A 19621-nucleotide genomic window follows, 5' to 3' on the forward strand; every position below is an offset into this window, starting at 1 on the left:
GTGGGCAACTAATGGCCACACTTTTGTCAGATCCTCAGAACCTGCACTTCAACAACCTGAGTATCTAGAGGATATGCTGATGCAAAACCCCTTTAAACTAGGAACAAACACTTCCTGCTGTACTGGTATTTTGCTCTTTGTAAAACAAATCTTCATTTCCCCAGGGAGCTAGCATACACTTTTTCAGTCAATGTAAGCTACTAACAAAAGAAAAATTAAATGTTTCAGAATATTACTGGTGTTTTTTTTTTTAATCAATTTTATTTGACAATACTTGTGTGTAACTTTTTCTGAGTCTGAAGAATTTCTAGTAAGTGGCAAGGATCTATTGTTGTTAACTCTGTCCTCCCTTAGGGCAATTCTTTATTCAACCCAGGCCATTAGCAAGGGTAAATCACTGTTATCAGCTCACACACACTGACAGCTTGTGTGGTTCCCACTCCCTCATTCCTCCCCCTACATTATGGTATATTTTTATGCTCTCCAGGGAAATTCAATTAACAGTGTCAGTCTCCTCCTCTCAGTCAATGACTGACAACATCAAGATTCTTCTCACCGCCCATTGACATGTAAGATGTGTCTGCTGATTTCTTGACTCACAAGTTAACAAGAGAATTACTATCCACTTCTATAAATGACTACCTACGAACTGTGCCGTAAACACAGTGACAGCTATTGCAATCAATCTTTCTTGACCTTATCGATTAGGACACTCAGATGTAATAAGACTTCTCCAGCAGAAGAATAATGATTTGAGGGTAAAAATCCAAATCAACAACAAATAATGTATGCCTATCACCAAATTTACCTTTTATTTCCTGACTGCAGGCTCAACAAGCAGTAACATTACAAACAATTGATGATTAACATTTAGCTGCAATTCATGTCATATTTAAAAGAATCTCAAGAAGCTACAGTTTCTTGTAAAAAAAACTACAAAAAAATACACAAATAGATAAATCTTTTTAGAGACCTCATGCAGCAACAGATTTTCTATATTTTGAAATAAATATGAAATTAATGTTTCAGTAATTAACACAAACACTGCACAATTGGAAAATGTTGGAAGTCTTTCAAAACTGCTATTAAACTTGATCAGCAACTCAAAGTAATTAAAATAACACACAGGAGAACAGTATCCCGGCACTGTTCAGTATTTAAAAGTATATGCTATTAGAAGCTGTGTTTCACACTGAGTAAGCTGTGAAAACCTTCAAGCATGGCACTTATTTTTACAGAAACTAACTCTGAACCACAATGATGAAACCCCCTCCTCGGATTTTACTAACTTGGTTTCTCTCAGTACTAGTTTTCAGGATATCGTGATTACAGATATGAAAGAGATCTTTTTTAAGGGTCAATGAGAGAACAATATAACCTTCCTTTGGAAAACTCAAATACGGAGGTTCTAACGGTGTAAAAAGTTGAATTACAAGGCAAATCACTGTGCCAGCAGGCCAACCACGTTGAAATAATAATAAAGATGAAAATCCTACTCTCTCAATTACAAAAATTCAGCATTTTACCTTAAAGCAAGGCAGGCTTTATAAGCACAGCACTTAAGAGAAATTTCAAAACATAAAAACATATGATACATTCGCATACCACCTCAACCCTCCACTGAAGACCAACCCCAAGAAACGGGCTTAGCAGTGTTCTGGGAAAGCACAACAGCTCTGTGATGTGGGACCTTCCTGAATTTCTGGTTGAGGGGAAAGGATGCCACCAGGAACAGCTGAGGCACCTTTCTGCATACTCTAACCAAGCGCATTTACAGAGGAGTGAGGGAGCTCTCATTCCTCCTGGCATGACACTGCCAACTCCTGTCTAAAAAGCACCCCCAGAGCTTTTCAGTTCTTTGGAGCTGGGGGACATGGAAGAAGTCTTAACACTCAGTCCTGTGAAAGCTTGCTAATTGGAGTGCAGAGTTAAAAGACTTCTAAAAGTGTAATTACATGGCTCAAACCATTCACAACATCCAGTGAAATATTTAGTACTAAGATCACTATTTAACCGTCCTTTCATTCGTTCTGCTGCAAAAGCATCCTGAGGACAACAGGCAGAAGGTCAAATTAAAGTACAACAGATCAGACAAATCACTTGTAAAATATTTAGCCAGCTAAATAAAAGCCTATTTATAATATAGTAATTATGTTTATAATAAACCTTATTAAACATATAAAATCAAACCATGATAGCTTGAATGTAATGACAGTCTTATTTTAAAATAGTATTAGGCCAGATCTGTAATTTCAATTAAATCAAACTACCAACTTATGTCAACTTCTGTGCAACTCTTACACTGTGAATAAGCAAAAAGATCTCCTACTTACTCTTAACTGACCACTTTCCTCCTATGGGTGAAGTGCAAGCCATTGCAGCTGTAGGAAGCAAGATGAGAACAGAAAAAAACACAACTAGCCAGTCTGGGTTGCAGCCAAACTCAAAATATCTTTAAAATACCACAGCAAAAGCTGTTCTAATATGTGCTGGGTCTCCTGGCAGAACAGAGCTGGCCTCCTAATTAGAAAGCTCAGAATCTTCCACTGGTTCCTTTGGTTGTACCAAGAGGACAAATGGCACAGGATAAACAAGTGTTTATCCTCACTTTACCAACCTTCCTCTACTCCTAAGTGCAACTCCAGTTATTAACATAGGTTTGGTATATGTTAGCACAAATTAGGAAATGAATAGCACACGCTTTATCATACAGAATTATATCTTTTACATTACATGCCTGTTTTTACTAATCTTTAAACTTCAGTAAATGTAAAAGGAAAGCCTATTTGGCACAATCTAATATAACAAAGTTAAACTTCATGATACCCATCACAGAAATGTTCAAGCTTGAATCAGCTTTTATACTTCCAGAAATACAAAATCACTTGCCTGGTCTCATAAAATTAGCTTAAATTCTACTTAAATCAGATGGTTTTCTAAAATACTAGAGAATATAACTGGAAAACAATCCATGCCAAATCCACTTGCTTAAATGTTGTTTACTTGTGGTAGAAGCATAGACTTATCTAGAGTTACTAACAGATCAGAAATGATGACACTAGAAATCCCATGTAAACAGACTAGAAAATTCATATAATCCTGTTGTTGTTTGATTTAAAAAAACGATATTCATATTCTATTAGTAACTAGAACACACCATACTGTGTATGCATCAAGCTCATAGCAAGAGTCCTGAACCTACCTGATGAAAAAAGTGAGTATTTGGGAAAGAAAAAAAGAAAACTTGCACTGTTTTTCTTTTCAAAGCCTCCTTGTCATTAAATTTAACATTTAAATAAAAAATTGAATCCTGAAGTACTGATACCTAGTAACACAGGAATTCCAATACATATTTATAATTACTGCATTTTATTAGGTAACTTCTCAAAATTAGTAACAAATGCATTAATTAATGCACAATGCTAGAAATAGAGTTCTCTCTTACGAACAGAGTTCTCTGTTCACTTAGACAGTTGAACTCCCTTCAGATACACTCTGAAACTTCCAAGCTTCTACTATAGTAGTCATCAGTATTCATCAATACACATCTAAAACATTCCCAAATCCAAATTGATCTTGAGGGCAACACAGTTTATAGATTGATCATGTCAGACAGTAATAGTCACAATACCTCTTTTTCCAGAATACGAGAGATCTCTCCTAAAGTCCGGTCCAGAGCAGAAACCTTGTTGTTTGCCAACAAACCACTATCCTGCATCTGGAGGTGCTTGAAAAGGTCTTTTGCTAATCGCTGTAACCTTCATGAAACAGAAAACAAAGAGCAGTTAAAACAACAAAAATGTCTCCAAATCATGGAAAATTTCATCTTTGTAATGATACTCCAGTAAATACATTTCAACAAAACAACAATGAAAATCGGTGTAAAAATATCATCTATACTGAACAGCAACTAAAGTGTGCAACACAGCAAGCAGGCACTGTCAGCTTTGAGTGTCTATGACTTTTCACTATCAGCTGTTTTAGGGAAATGGTATGGAAATAATGTGAATGGTATACCATAAAGGCAATTCTTCATTAGTCCTATGTTTATTTATTTATTTTTTAATTTATTTAATTGCTCAAACAAGTTAATTTCCCTATTATCCCTCCACAGTTTATCCTGCTAGTTTTTGTCAAGGAATCACAAAATGGTTTGGGTTGGAAGGGACCTTCAATCAAGATCACCTACTTCCACCTCCCTGCCAGTAAAGAATTTATTCCTAATATCTAATCTCAATCAACCCTTTTTCAGTTTTAAATCATTACCTCTTGTCCTATCACTACACTTCCTGACAGAGTCCCTCCCCACCTTTCCTGTTGGCCCACTTTAGGTATTGGAAGTCATCTTACTTTTCAATATGCCCTTTTCCTCCATTGCTCAATTTTTCCTGCCCACTTATCTGAGTAGTTCCCTCTTGAGATGAATAAGAGAAACAGAACAGCAGACTACTTGGCTAATTTCTTATAGGCATCATAAAAGAAATAGCTGTTCAGGTTTATTTGAACACATGAAAACTAGTGACTCTGCAGGCTACCTCAGAAAGGGCATTCCATTAACGAGGGTCAGTAATGAAGCCAAAATGCAGAGGTGGGAGAGATGCACATACACGTGGATTCAGACTCATTTCAGTTTTACATATCTACCTCTGGGCTATGCTCTCTTGTTGGCAGTGAGGAACAATACACAGTTTCAAGGCACCACTCATCTCCTCCTAGAGTGTAAAATAAAGCACACTCAATACATTTTTCCTTGCCCTGAATATGAAATCAGTAACTAGCTCGCATGTAGACTTCTATGTAATGTACACCTGCATTATAGGCAGGTGATAAAAATGCTAAACAGGGTCCCTTACCACGGGATTATGAGAAGCAGTGAGGAAGTATCAGTCAGTACTTGCCACGATTTGCAAGCCACTGTCTTAGTGCTACTGACAGCTCTGCTGCACTTGCTGGACCTTTAGTTTGAGCTAGTAGAACAATTTGTACTGGAAGTGGGAAGAAGCTGGTAACTGAGCAGCATGAGAGAAAGAAAATACTGTCGTGACTAGAAGTAAATACAGACCTGCAGGAAAGATATCAATGCTTATCATAAAATGGGACATCAGTGTGAAAGGGCCAGAAAGCAGTCACAAAGTGACAACAGAGTAACAGGAAAAAAAAGATTGCCTTAACTGTTCTAGAGGTGAGACAGGAGACAGAATGGCTGGAGAATGAACCACAACAGTCATGTGTTTAATAAAAAAAAAACAACAACACAAAATATGGAATATTCATTTGGGACAAGACTTGAACAGAGTTTCTACTTAATCAGTGGGAAACAGGTACTCTGTATCTTTTCTTTAAAGAAATTAAGTGATTTGTAAGAAGCTTTCAAAAGACACTGGAAATACAGATATGTTTTGAAAGTACAAATAAAAATGATTTGCAGAATTTTGTGTTTTGGACTTATCATCATCTGGTCAGCTGACTCCACTAATATTCAGCCTGTGGATTTTTCTATGACAAGAAAAATAAAGGGGTATTAAGGCCAACAAAATTTTCTGCACAGTTGTTTCCTCTGTGGAAAATGAAGTTGGAGGAAACACTCTGTCTAACACAGTAAACCAGGATCTAAAATGGGAAAGAAAATTAAAAGCCAAATAACTGCAGGACTTTGACAATAAATCAGATGACCGCTAACGCCACTGAGCTTAAGGAGTGGATTGTAGCACTGATGAAAAACTGAATTGCTGCAGTGCAGAAAGACAACCTAGAAGCTAGGTATTTCAGGTATTCTTGTGGGGTTTAAAATAGCTGTTTTCTTGGCAATATCCTGGTGCATTAAACAAAAATAAAGATGACTTCCCTTGGAAACATGTACCCAAATTCTATGATTAAAGCATTTATAAACAACAAAAAAAACACAACGTACTATACTGTGTGCAGCTCCATGACAGAAGATGGCAAGACAGGTTTCCATTTGCTCCATTTAACATCAGAGGAATGGAATTCAACCAGGATTAAGCACAGAGGCTAAAGAAAGGGACTTTTCCTAATCTTAGTATTAGAGAGAAAATAAAAACTCTTCTCCTACATGACAAGTCTGAAACCTCTCTTGATGAGACAGAAAAGATGTTTCATCAGCCATCAGTACACAAAATGTGTATGGTTGATCAAGGCATTACTAAAAAGGACTTGAATAAAAAATAATTGTGTTACATTGCCTTGTCTGTTGACAAGTTCCCTTTCCCTTCAGTCTTGGAAAGAGCTTTCATACATACTGAAATTCCTGTCTTTCCTCATGCACCAGTAGTCACCTTTTGTTGTGAGAACAAATAAATACTTCATTTTGCATCACGCTGAAGTTAGAAAATGTTAGAAAAGTGAGAACATATATCCTCTTTTGCCAAATAATACTTTGTTAATTTCTCAAGCATTTCCCTTTTCTCCAAATTAAGATACTATCTTAAACCAGCTTCTTCTTCTGGAATGATCTTCACTTACAGAATTGACATTCTTGAGCACTAATAACAAACTACTTAATTATTGGAACATCCCTTCTTTCCAGATGCTGCATTGAATTTTTCTCTTATACCCATCCCAAGATTTGTACACAGTCTAAGACAAAAATATCTAGATTTCTTAAATGATTTTATATGCACAATTTTGAAAGCCTATCTAATCAATGAAGTAGAATTGATCAGGTTCTTGATGTTTTCATTGCTGAAAAGCTTCTACCAACAGACAAACTTTGTGTTTTCAGCATCAAAATAAGGAACATGAAGAACAACATTTCCAGTTGTGCTGCATTAAAGAATTACTTCTTACATCTTCGTATCATATTGTACGTTGGTCTTCTGCCAAAAAAGAAGAAAGTATGCTTCATGATCATATGGGGAAGAGATGGGAAATAAAAAACCCTCCTCTCACTGAGTGAGTCTTGGAGAAATTATTTTAATTTAATATCCTTTACACTGACCTCTTGGCAGCATCACAGAAAAATAAGAATTATTTTCTTTAAGACTGTTTCAAAGGACTAGAAATCTATGCAAGATGACTTGTACTTGGATATAGAATTAATCATTGCCACAAACAGATCTGGAAAGAGAACACCCTTTGTTCATATAGTAGATTAATACATCATGGTATCAACACCTGCTTCAAGGACTATGAGGAAATATTGCTGAGTCCAAATCCAAACATTTTTAGAACAAAAACTTAATTTTCACTCCATCTCAGAATCTGCATTCCTCCAAGGTTTAATGTGCCATGGAGGGAACAATAAGTGAGTGAAAATTTATTTGGCTAAATAAAAAGGAAAGTTAACATTTATGCCTTTTTATCTAAAATTATTTACATCCCACTAATTAAAATGTTATAGCATTGCCTCCAAAGAAATAATTCAGAATGTGGAAGAAATATCCTAAAAGACATAAGGCACAGATTGGGTTTAGAATGTTACACTCTGATAAATAGCATGTTCAGCAAATACAAATACATGATCAGGTCTTTTTGCACTGCAAATAGAAAAATGATGGATAGTCAAAGGTTTATAGAGAAAATATGTAAATAAAGTTACAACTAAGTATTGTAAAATTAAGGGTTTGGTTTTAGCATAGGCTAAATATTTCTAGCAGGCTTAATATATTTTATAGACTAAAGGAAAAAGATCTCTGTCAATATTTATAGGTCACATTTAATCTCAAAAAAAAACCAACAAAGAAACAAAAAAACAGAACCACCAAACCACCTTGAAATAACATCAACGTATTTCAGCACTTCCACATTTAAATCCATGATTTCTTGGCTGCATGCTGAATGTATGCCCGGAAGGATCAGTACAAGTGGCAGAGACTGGTTACTCCTCCTGTGCGCTCCTGCTGAGGGCGGCCAGATGCCAGCTGGACACACAGCCCCAATTCTTGCCCGTGCAGCGTGCGCCTGGAGAGAACTGAGAAAGTCTGTGGCAGTTCCTGCCCAGCCCAAACCCGAGTTATGCTGTATCCTCCTAAAGCAACATACAGCCCTGCACTATTCTGTACTACCCCTGCAGCAAAGTAACATACTCAGTGGCATACCTGACACATTCTAATTGCTTTAGGAACGCAATGGAAAACACCACTCTACTTAACAACATAGCTAGATGCCTAAATATGCAGCTTTGTACATCTTCATTAGTCTCAAAAATGGAAGCTACCTGAAAACTGGTGGCAAAATTGCTAAAAAGATTTGCTGAATTAATTTCATTCACTATAAGAATGCTCCAGCAGTTCTCTGAAAATAGCACCTGCTGTCCATCCAATCAGAGACCAGATATTTACCTTTGTTTAAATTTAACTGAATTTTATTTTATACTTCAGCTCTTCTATAGATCATACAGCTGTTTAAAAACAAATTTTGCACAAATATTTCCAGCTTCAGACATTTTTCCCCACTAATCAGTATTGTGGCATAATATTTTATAACCGACTTAACTGTAAACTAGACTACTACACCAAGAAAACCTATAACGTCCATTTGTTTTGTGAACACACTGATATACTGCACACACACACACACAAAAAAAAAAAAAAAAGAAAGAACTATGTCATTGAAGGCATTTATCTTTGAGGCTCTGCAAGAACAAACTCCACACTACATTCCTGACTCCTCTTTTTGTATTTCAGGCCTTTCTCAGAATAGTGGTTCTTTCAGACCATCTGAAGTGCCCCTTTTTGTAGTTTAAAAAAGGAGGAATTAAAAAACACATGGAAAAAAAAAAAACAAAACAACAACAAAACGAAACAATTCCTTTGTGAATGAGAGGAGAAAGTGGCTGAAGTATTAGATTAGGGAGGCTATATTTTTATTTTAAAAATTCCTGCAATCCTGCTAACTCCCATTAGGCAATCTTTCATTACCTTACCTTCCCTGCTTGTATTTATGGATTACATTTATGCTTTCCTAACTGCAGACTGCTTTAACACTCAAACATACAGCTTTTGGAATAATAGATATTAAATAAATGCAACCAACACTCTTACTTTACAAAAGCTTTTTCCTTCCCTTTTAAAAACCTGCTCTGATGGATACCAAAGGATGCTGCAAGAAGAAAGAGTATGCATGTTTTGATGGGCTAACTTTGAGGACTGGACGCTAAGTAATTACCTTCAGATCAGTTCCCAGAGAATCCGAATTAATACCACAAATGCATCAAGTGTCCACTGGCTTTTATAAAACAACCTAAGTGCAACCAATGACCAACCAGCTAATGAACAGTTGAAAAAAGCCATGGAGCAACAGAATGGCCATTCCCACATGAGAATGAGTGCAGCACTTTTTCTTGAAAGGGCTTTCTACAGGAGATTGGTCAGAGAGCAAGACACCAAGCAAGTAAAGCAACATTTGGATCTATTTTTTCGCCTACATTAAGGAAGAATTTTTTTTGTGTAGTTACTAATTAGAAAACAAAACAAAACAGCAAACAAAATGGTTTCAGGCATCTTCCAGAACTGTTTCTAGAAAAGAAACACTTAAAGCCTTTTACAATCCCCCTCAAGAAGCAGTATATTCCGTACTCAAACTGGAAAAAGCACACATACCATGTCTACCAAAGCAAGATAAACATTCTCTGCTTTTTGATATTTGTATTATTTGTGAGGTTTAGAAAGCACTTGAATCACCGCTTCCTCAGTGAATGTTTTTATAAGCCCACAAACCATACACTAACAAGAACTACTGAAACAATCTAGGAGCTGCAGCAGGAAATCAGTGGTCTCATAATATTAAGGTGGCTTAATCTTAAAGGTGATCTAAAAAGGCTTTTTACCTGCCAAAGACTAATTCTGGGTTCTGTCTTTCTTCTTTAACAACTGACATGGCTAACAACTAAAATCAGATAAATTGCATTCCATAAATTGTTCTAGTTGTTTACAAAGACATAATCGGGGCTAGGAGGAGTTAAAGAAACATGACATAAGCAAGGAAACATACCAGAAAGTTGCATTTAATGATCTCATTCTAAAATTCGTTTGCTTCTGTTAAGTGAACAAACACATCTACCAACTGTGTCATGTTTTAAATGGAATTTTTAAGTTTTTTTTTTTTTTTTTTTTTTCCAATTCTAAGCTCAGCCTACTGATAAAAAGTTGTTTCTTTGTTCACTAGTAGGCTTCCACCAAATTTGAATACATCAAACCTTCCTTCCAAATAAAGAAAACATAGTGGCATTTGTTTTGACACAAAGAACAAATTTAGCCTTCTTAGTTTTTACACCCTTTACCCTGTGACATGACTTTTCTCATTAAATTTGCAGATCTACTCAGAGCATGTGTTGGATAGCTGTTACAACTCCTAGTATTGGCAAAGATTTGCTCTGTCTCAGCCAGGTACAGTAGCAGTTAATAGTAGCTCATAGTAGTACACTGTGTTCTTGCTAAAAAGGCAACTGTTAACTATTTCATAGCTTCTCAATACAATAACATTTCAGTAGAGATCTAATACTGTTTCAGCTACTTCTTCTTGTTATTTTTCTTAGTAAAGTAGGATCCTGTACTTAGTTCCGTCAAGAAAAATTATTCTTTCCTGTATTCATTTGTTTATCCACATAAACAGATATGGTCTGGTCTTAAACTCGTAAGATGTCTTGCCCTCTCACTCTATCCTTTACAAAGAGAGAGAAGGCTACTCTTCACTTCCATACTTCCATTTTATATTATCTTAGCTTTATGATGAAAGCAAGCTACAACGTGGCCACCACAGTAGTTTATTTCTAACAGGGTGCAGCCGTAACAGGTGCTGGTGCAGCACCAGGCATGCAGTGCTACAAGCAGCCAAGATGTGAACCATGTGGATATACTGGTGATTCTACTTGCACTTTCCCTAGGATCATCACTTTGAAGGGACTTGTAACTCCAGCCTCCCTGCACTCGGAACAGGGCCAGAACTATAAACATCCTCAGAATGTGAGACAGGGCCTCCTCACCTCAGTGATTAATCCAGAGGCAGGATGCATACAAGAAATGAAGAACAAAAACAATCTCACCAAATGCTATGGTTGCAAAATACTGCAACAGGTTACCTTATGGACATGTGTGCTCAGAGTGCAACATGCAAATTAAGTCCTTAGTTGTAATTACATTTCAGTTCTCATATTTCTTATTTTTTAGATTATGTCAGAATAAATGTGACACTGGTTTCAAAATAGAAAAATGAATCCACTGACTGAGAAAATAAAGAAAAGGTAGGAGGCAGCCAAAAGAAGGATCCACAAACGTATTTGAAACCTCCCCATATTACACCACCTACTCCATTCAGATACTGAGAATATGCAGGAAAGTTAAGGATGTTCCAAAAACAGAGGTAACAAACGAAGGCAATAAAAAAAGCAGGTGAAACAGAAGATTCTGCCTGAAAGTACCCTAGCATTTCACTGAGAAATAAAAACTATAGATTGAGAATTAGTCAAGATATAACAAACAAAGCAACTTGCTTGAGTTTCTGTTGCACTGCTATTGAAACAACTGAATAAAACATGTCACTGATGATAATCAAAAGTCAGAAAGAAACTAACATGGAAAAGCTACAGCTTTTCAGTATTGTCAGTTGCTCAAACACACCACATTTCTGCTGACAACTAGAACCTAATGTTTTTATTTTCTGGTAGCAAAGAAAAGCAAAACATAGAAGCTACAAATTTAGAAGTCCTAATCCACCATGAAATTAATCTTGAAAATTGAAGTGCTGATAATTAAGAAACAAAGCCAACAGAACCTTCTTTCCCAATGTGTTTATGCAGGTGTGCCATCTGGTGGAGATGTTTCATTTTCTTATGTTAAACCTCAGCAACGTTTTTGATTAAAACACATACTGAGATTCAGCAGCAGGTTTTAAAACTACTAAAAAGACTACGTGAAAGATACTGCTTACATGTTAGTCATACAAGCACCAGGGGAGCCTAAAAGAAAGGATCTGAACATCTTAAACAATAGGAACTTCTAAAAATCGCTAGCTTCAAGTGTATCAGCAATTTACAAATGATGGAAGCAACAAGAAAACATACAGAATCTGGTACAGGTTATTACCTCATCCTGAAGACAAACATCCCCAACCCAGAAAATCGTCATCATTTTAGGATGAAGGTATTTAAATCCAACTGTTGAGCCACTACAGCCTGACTGACCTTCCACAGACTTCTTGAGCACAACTGTAGGAATGGTTAACCACCCGCCTGCTACCCTAACAAAGAACTGTAAATGGATGCCTGAGGAAAACTAAGAACAGGGTAAACATACACAATCGTCTTTACTAATCCTTTTCTTGCCCCCCATTTTTCAGTTTAGGAATATCTAGAGCTGGATGTGGTGTCCTTGAACTGCTATGCATGCGAGGTAAACTTTGAGCATCTTTTTGTCGATGAGTTCCGTATATCTAATTACACACAGCACTAAGAACCACTGATCTTCATCCCATGCACCCTCATTCTGGCCCTTGGAGGGACAGCAATCAGTCACCACCCATCTTTTCCATACTATTTATGACCTTGTAGATCTCCATAACATACCTCCTTTGTAACTTCCTCCTGCCATTACATTTTTCTCCAGAATGAGAAGTACTTAGTCCCTAACAGAGAAGTTATACCAGAAGTTATTGTTTCCTTTCTTTCTCTCTGTGAATTCTCAACAATTCCAGTATATCCCTTCTGAGATAAAGCAGCAGAAATGCACATGGCATTCAAAAGATGTAGATGATTTGTACATAATGACATTCTTTATTTTGTTTTTGCACCTGTCTAAATAATTTTAACAAAGGATTTGCTTTAACTGCTAGGAGTACGGAGCTAGTATTTTCTTGGAACTATGTATCACTTCCGTAAGTTCAAAGCCCATCAGTTTATATGTGAAGGTAGCATTGAGTTCCTGTGTCCCCGACACTGTGTAGCCCTTCATATACAGTGAATTTCACCTGCTGCTTTACTGCTTTGTTACTGTCTCTCTTCAAAATTATTAGTCAGTATCAGCTCTTGTCCCTATTATCCTGAGTATCTTCACAAAGTGGTTAAACCGTGCCATCTCACTGTTTGCCCTCTGGTCCAAGTCCTTGTGACTACGTTGAACATTGTACGACTGCTGAATTCTACCAGTAACCTCCCTATTTGGCAAAGACTGATCAGGCATCTCCACTTCTTTTCAGTTTTTGAACTGATTCCTACTTACACCACAGCTATACAGATTCCTCTAAAACCTTTGGCAAGAAAAAACTTGTCAAGAACTTTTTGGAATCCAAATATTCTGCATCTTTTGCCAAACAGCTTCAATGCAATCACACAGAAAAGGCTGACTAATTTTCAGTTTCATCCTAAGGAAGAGAAATCTGCCAGTGATAATTGCTTGTTTTAATTTTACCATCCACTGCCTTCATCTGTGCCTTATCTTTGACAATAAATAGTCTACTCTTTACAAAGCTCAATGTCAGATTAAGACACCTGTGCACTAAAATACCTGGGTTCACCATATGAACCTTTGTTTCTGACCAAAGGGAGGTAACACATAAATTTTTCAGTTCCATAATTCCAGTACTGAACTTTCACAATCCGTGTTGAAGAGTACTAAGCTGGTTGAAGAGTACTAAGTACTAAGTCCTTCTTGCTTCTAGGTAATAAAGAGATAATGTATGCTCTCTTTCTATTGTATCTTACATGGTTTAAGATATACAGTGCCTCCAGAAAAAAAAAAAAGGCATTTATAACATCTGACCTTTCATGTTAGGAATTATCTGTAATTCAATATGACAGTACATCCCATATTGAATGGGAACCTTACCACACTCCACTGGAAATTTCAGAAGCACTTCTGCTACAGACAGGGAAAAAAAAAGTCTAAAATACGTAAAGTAAAATGCTTACTTGGCTTTAAATGGGGAATCGGAGACGGCATTTTTTGCTTCCATCAAACTCTCATATTCCTTTGCCCTGGAGGAAGAAATATTAATCATTTATTGACTATCATCTAAAGCATACCGTATGGAATATCAGCAAGATAATTCTAGCCTTTGCAATTTTTCTGTTTCATAATAAGTCATGCCATTTCTGACAATTCTGCCTTACCATAATGCATACAGATGTTTAACTACTAGTCACTAACAACTAATATTTATTAATACTATTTACTATAACATTAGTACACAAATGGTGGATTTAATTTGACCTTCAGTATGGTGACAAATGTTAAAACACCATATACAATAACAGGGAAAGAACTGTAGAAACCTACTTCATTATAAAATTAACTCATTCATCTAATGAAAATATTAGTAATTTAGACAGGTGGTGTAGATCAGAATACTACAACACAGACATTATAATTAACAAATTATTTGTTTTATTTACAGCTATAGAGGTATTTTTAATGAAATTAATGTCCATTTTATAACGGTATGAACCTTGTTGGGCATACAGCACAGAAATAAATACTTCCACTAACGGCTCTTTTACTGTTAGAAATGGAAACAGGACCTATAATCACATACCTGTTTAGACACTTAAAATCTTATTTACACTGGCCATATGCCAAAATGCAGGAAGACAGAGACAGGACTTCTTTTTCACCACTTGTTTTGACTGCAACCAGCCTAAACTAGCAGGTGAAAATCATCATCAGCTCATCAACCAAAACAGGACTTGGAGTGGTAATCCTGTAACACTTTATAACATCCCCCCAACTTCATGAAGTAAAACTAAACCACACACCACAGTGACATGGGAAAAAATAAAATTTCAGAGCCAGAGCCTTGTGAAAAAACATCCAGCAGACACTAAAAGCATCTGGATGTTAAAAACATTTGATCCATTGAAATTGCTCTTTCAATTTTTTTTCTGAAATGAAGACCTCACAGATACAACACAGACCTCTAGAGCCTTAAGGCAGAACTGCTGTTCAAGTCTGTTGAGGTTCTGTTCTCAGATGAATGAGTAGCACCTCATTCACAGCTGGGAAAACTCTTCACAAGTCAGGACTTTGGCAAGCTGTACCCACACCTGAAGGAAACCTCACTGTCATGCTGGACTAAACCAGATACGTGATTTGTCTCTACCAGTGGCACCCATAAGAATCCCCAGAGGAAGGTGCCAAAAGTCCCTCAAGACAGAAGCAGAAAACATCCGCTTCAGGTCAACTTTGACCCATAAAAACGCTGTTTAGTATTAATTTCCTAAGTATTTTGAACATTAACCATTGTTAGTTGGCATTCTTGCTAGCTTTACAAACATCCAACTGTTTTCTTTTCTTGGTGGTTTGTTTTCCGAATCCAAGATTTTGCCAATGGCTTCCAATGGGAAATGTGTTTTATTGCTCCACTACAAAACACCAATTTAGTAAAGATTTAACTCCTAATAAATCCTAAGCATTGATTTCATTTACTATTGTATCAGGTCTTTCCTCAAAACTTCTTAAAATAAACATTCCCAGCCTTTTTGTCTTTTCAACTTCTCTTCATGAAAGCTTTTTTTTTTTGTAACCTCATAATCTTTTCCTGTATTTTTCTACTTTATCAAGGTCCTTTCAGCTAGGTGAGACAATGTTCTACGTCATTTTTAGAAAAAAAATCATCAACATAACACAGCAACATGACATTTTGATTTTGGCTGTAACTGCAACTGTTCAAACGTCTTTACTAATCTGTAAGTAACAGTCATTTTGTTCCTAGGGTTGAGAGTGCTCATTTAAAACCTAAAAGTTTCAGAAATAGTTCACTATTTCTCTCAGATACATATACTCCACACTTCTTTATATTCTCTCTTCACCCAAGATCAAGTTTTCCAAAGCTACTCAAATTTTCCCTCAGCTTGCTTAACCTAAACAGCTTCTGCCACATGCAAATACTGTTACATTAGTACTAGTTCTGATTTGTGGATCATTAATAAAGCTATTAATCACAAGTGAATTTAGTATTAAACATGGAGGTGAGATTCCCTTATTAACCTTTTGCCTTCCTTCCTGTCTCTTAGCCAGAAACAACATATTTTATCTTTGAGTTTTGTACAGACGAGTCAGTCAAACATGAATAATCACCTAAAATATCTGTTACCAAAGAACATGACAGAAGTGCTTTAAATCCATTGCAGAGCTTATCTCAACTGTATGCACTTCCTACTTGGTAACTCCACCTCTGTTGCTGGGGGTTAGGTTTCAGCAGGCCTCAGTTTGCCATGCAGGCACCAAAATATTCTTCTCATAGCAGCACATGCGTGTTAACCTGAGATAATTTATTTAGCTATATATCAGTTGTTACTATGGCATCAGTTTAACAGCTTAGGGTTATAAATATTATTAATAAGACTAACAAAACTTCTCAACATATCTAATAACCCAGTGATGACAATTTGTTCCCTCATTCACCTTTGCCCTTTGTAGCTTTCATATTGTTATATTGATTTAGGAGCAAGAAACTCAGGAGAGAAACAGGACCTATTTTAATGCAGTTAGTTATTTCAAATTTTAAATATCACAGCTTCCTTGGAACGGAAATGAATGTGTAATTTCAAGCCATCAGGTATAGGAGGGTTTGTTACCACTACTTCTTTAGAAGAAGAGGAATAGTTGCAAATATGTGCTAAAACACAGCTTATAGATAACCACCCACAATAAATTATTAGGGACTTCATATATTCCATTTAAGGTCTCAGTTGATTTTGTACAGTAACTCCCAGCAATCTGCTTGTATTACTGTTCAGATTGCTGAGCAGAAACATAGTAGACATACTCTAAATTATTTAATTTAGCGTTTCATATTGTAATTGTGAGATCATTACTTTAACTGCTTTAACAATCATATAATATCCCAAACGGAAGGGACCCACAAGGATCACTAAGTACAGCTCCTGGCTCCACACAGGCCCACCCCAAAATCAAACCTTATGTTTGAGGGCCTTATCAAAATGCTCCTTGAACTCCAGCAGGCTTGGTGCTGTGACCATGTCCCTCCCTGGGTTTCTGTTCCAGTGCCCGACAACGCTCTCACTGAAGAACCTTTTCCCAATATCCAGCCTCGCCCTCCCCTGTCCCAGCTCCATGCTGTTCCTTCAGGTCCTGTTGCTGTCCCCAGAGAGCAGAGCTCAGCGCCTGCCCCTTCACTCCCCTCACGAGGGGGCTGCAGGCCGCCATGAGGCCTCCCCTTGGCCTGCTCTGCTCTGGGCTGAGCAAGCCAAGGGGCCTCAGGCATTCTTCACAGGCCTTGCACTCTAGGCCCTTCACCAGCCTTGCAGCCCTCCATTGGAAGCTCTGTAATAGTTTTAGGTCGTTCTTATATTGTAGTGCCCAAACCTGCACGCAGTACTTCAAGTGAGGCTGCAGCAGTACATAACATAACGCTTTATCATTTTCTGATTACAGCAAACCTCCAAACATCCAAGGCCGTAGTTGTCATTACTAGGCCTATTACTATTACTCAACTGTCAATTATACTAACTGTAGAAGACTGGCAGGCCTCGCATGGTTAAAATTAATCTCCTAAATGGATTTTATTTTTCCTCATCATTTTTTTGTTTTAAATAGAACAAACTTTGTTCCATTTTGCTACTGGACATCTTTATTAGTAAGCTTTTTTGTCAATGTTACATAGTATACATAAGTTTCATGGTGAAATCGTCAATTTAATGTTCTCTTCAAGGAGAGCAATGAAAAGTCAAGTCACTCTTTAGTCAACTAAAAACAAGCTTAAAAAATGTAAATTTCATGTCTCTCCAATTTAATTCCTCCTAGATTTTGAAACATCCACTGTATTTCTCATTAGTACATCTTTGTAAAATGATGTCTGCTTTAATTAAAATTTTTATGACAGCTATGCTGACTCACCCAGCAGTCTGAAACATCAGAATTCAAAATGTTCCAAAACCCTTTTTCAACACCCAGTGCCAATAACAAACTATTATTTGAACTGTTACTCCTAGGTCTGACAAACCTTTGACTAAATTCAACAGAAGTAGGTCTTGAGAAACAATTAAAATTGGACCCAATACCTGCATTAATTCAACAGGTAACATGAATAAAAATCCACCCTGAGAAATTAGAAACCTGCAAGAACGTATTATCCAAATTCAACAGTGTGTTCAAATGTGAAGTTCAGACACTAAATTTGATCATCCAAAGAGGAAAAAAAATCAGAAATGATAAAAATTGTAAAATTTTGTATTTTTGAAAATTAATGTATCATTATTGACTTTATTAATATACTAACTCATTTTTACTTTTGCTCTAAAAACCTATACTTTTTTTTTTCCTACTCTGCAACGCTTCCTGCTTAAAAACAATACAGAGAATATTTGTAACTATACACTTTACCAGCTGAGAAGTATTTTTAAGAGATAAATCTAAAAATACGTTATATTATTTAGTTAAGTATTTACTTCAGTTGGGGTCTCCTCAGCTACAGATTGACACTGCAGTTCATGATATAATGTCATCTTGCATATCTTACTGATTTGGAGATGTCACTTTTTAAGCTAATAACAAATTACAGGTCTGACAACTCACTTTCCATTTTAAGATATTTTTAACTTTCTTTCTGTTGTGACAGGCAACAAAAAATGATTAAATTTAGTCATGGGATTTGACACTACAGCAGGCTGACTTCTATTTGTTGATTACTATTGATTTTCTTTGATACTTCATTTAAAAATCAATAGCTAGAAAGAAAAATAGGCATGGTTTACACAAATTTAAACATGCTATTGTATGCTAGAAGATGCTATGGTTTTGGCAGGGCACCGGCATCCAATTATGAGAAAAGCTCTTAACAGGTGAAACCAAGGGCTCCAGATCGATATTCAGTTTTCTTTCTCAATCAGAGAAAGTGGCCATAAATTAGGCTCATCGGTATTATTTTCAGGACACTCCCAAAGCAAATAACTTATTTTTTCTTTTTTTAAGCCTTCCATGGCACTCATGCTAAAGGACAAAAAGTAAAGTTCAGAATAAAACTTAAAACAGATAAACAAACAAACAAAAAAACAATAGCTTTTACTACCTGGAGTTCATCCGTGCTTTTAACTTTTTGGCTTTCTTTTTATTTTTTTGCTTTTCCTCTCCTTCTTTCAGTGGTTCCACAGGAAGAGAACTCTCAATCACAATATCCACAATGTATTTTTTTAATGACAGGTGCTCCTGCAGAAAATATTGAAATATTTAATCTTACAGTACATGGTAGTGTTTATAGATTATCTTCCCAGAAATAAGTAGTGGAAAATATTTAACAAAAGGTGAAGAAAATTAATAAATATAAAACTAAATTTTAAACACTAGAAACACTTCCTCTATTTATATTCCAGAAAAATAACAATACACAAGAAAATTACAAGCTAACTACAAAAACTTCAAGTGATAAAAAACAAGACTTGAAAGAAGAGGTGGCGCACAATAACTGCAAAATGCAGTTACCTCACTATTTTACATACTCTCCAAAACTAAACTCCTTATCTGCAGAAAAATAGGAAAAAGCCTGTCCTAAGGTTAGAACAGAAGTACCTAACTGAGGATGACCACATACTTTTAAAAACAAGAAACTACCCTTCTTCATTTATTCCCGTTTACTCTGAGGTACTTTCAAGCTAGGTTACCCCAATACAGTTCAAAGTCTACTTTAGAAATAAATATTTCTAATGTTGATGTGA

At 36.3% G+C, this 19621-nt stretch overlaps 1 protein-coding gene across 1 annotated transcript in view; it reads right to left on the reverse strand.

The window, feature by feature from the left end:
- Positions 1-19621, reverse strand: part of SCAPER (S-phase cyclin A associated protein in the ER) — a 156728-nt gene that overhangs the window by 70282 nt on the left and 66825 nt on the right. The window contains exons 21-23 of the mRNA XM_084293063.1: positions 18979-19115; positions 13862-13927; positions 3632-3758 (exon numbers count right to left, since the gene is read on the reverse strand). Of these exons, the coding sequence (XP_084149189.1) occupies positions 3632-3758; positions 13862-13927; positions 18979-19115 (330 nt within the window). The remainder of the gene's footprint in view (positions 1-3631; positions 3759-13861; positions 13928-18978; positions 19116-19621) is intronic.

The sequence above is a fragment of the Netta rufina genome (assembly GCF_964035555.1).
Source record: "Netta rufina genome assembly, chromosome: 11".
NCBI classification, from domain to species: Eukaryota; Metazoa; Chordata; class Aves; order Anseriformes; family Anatidae; genus Netta; species Netta rufina.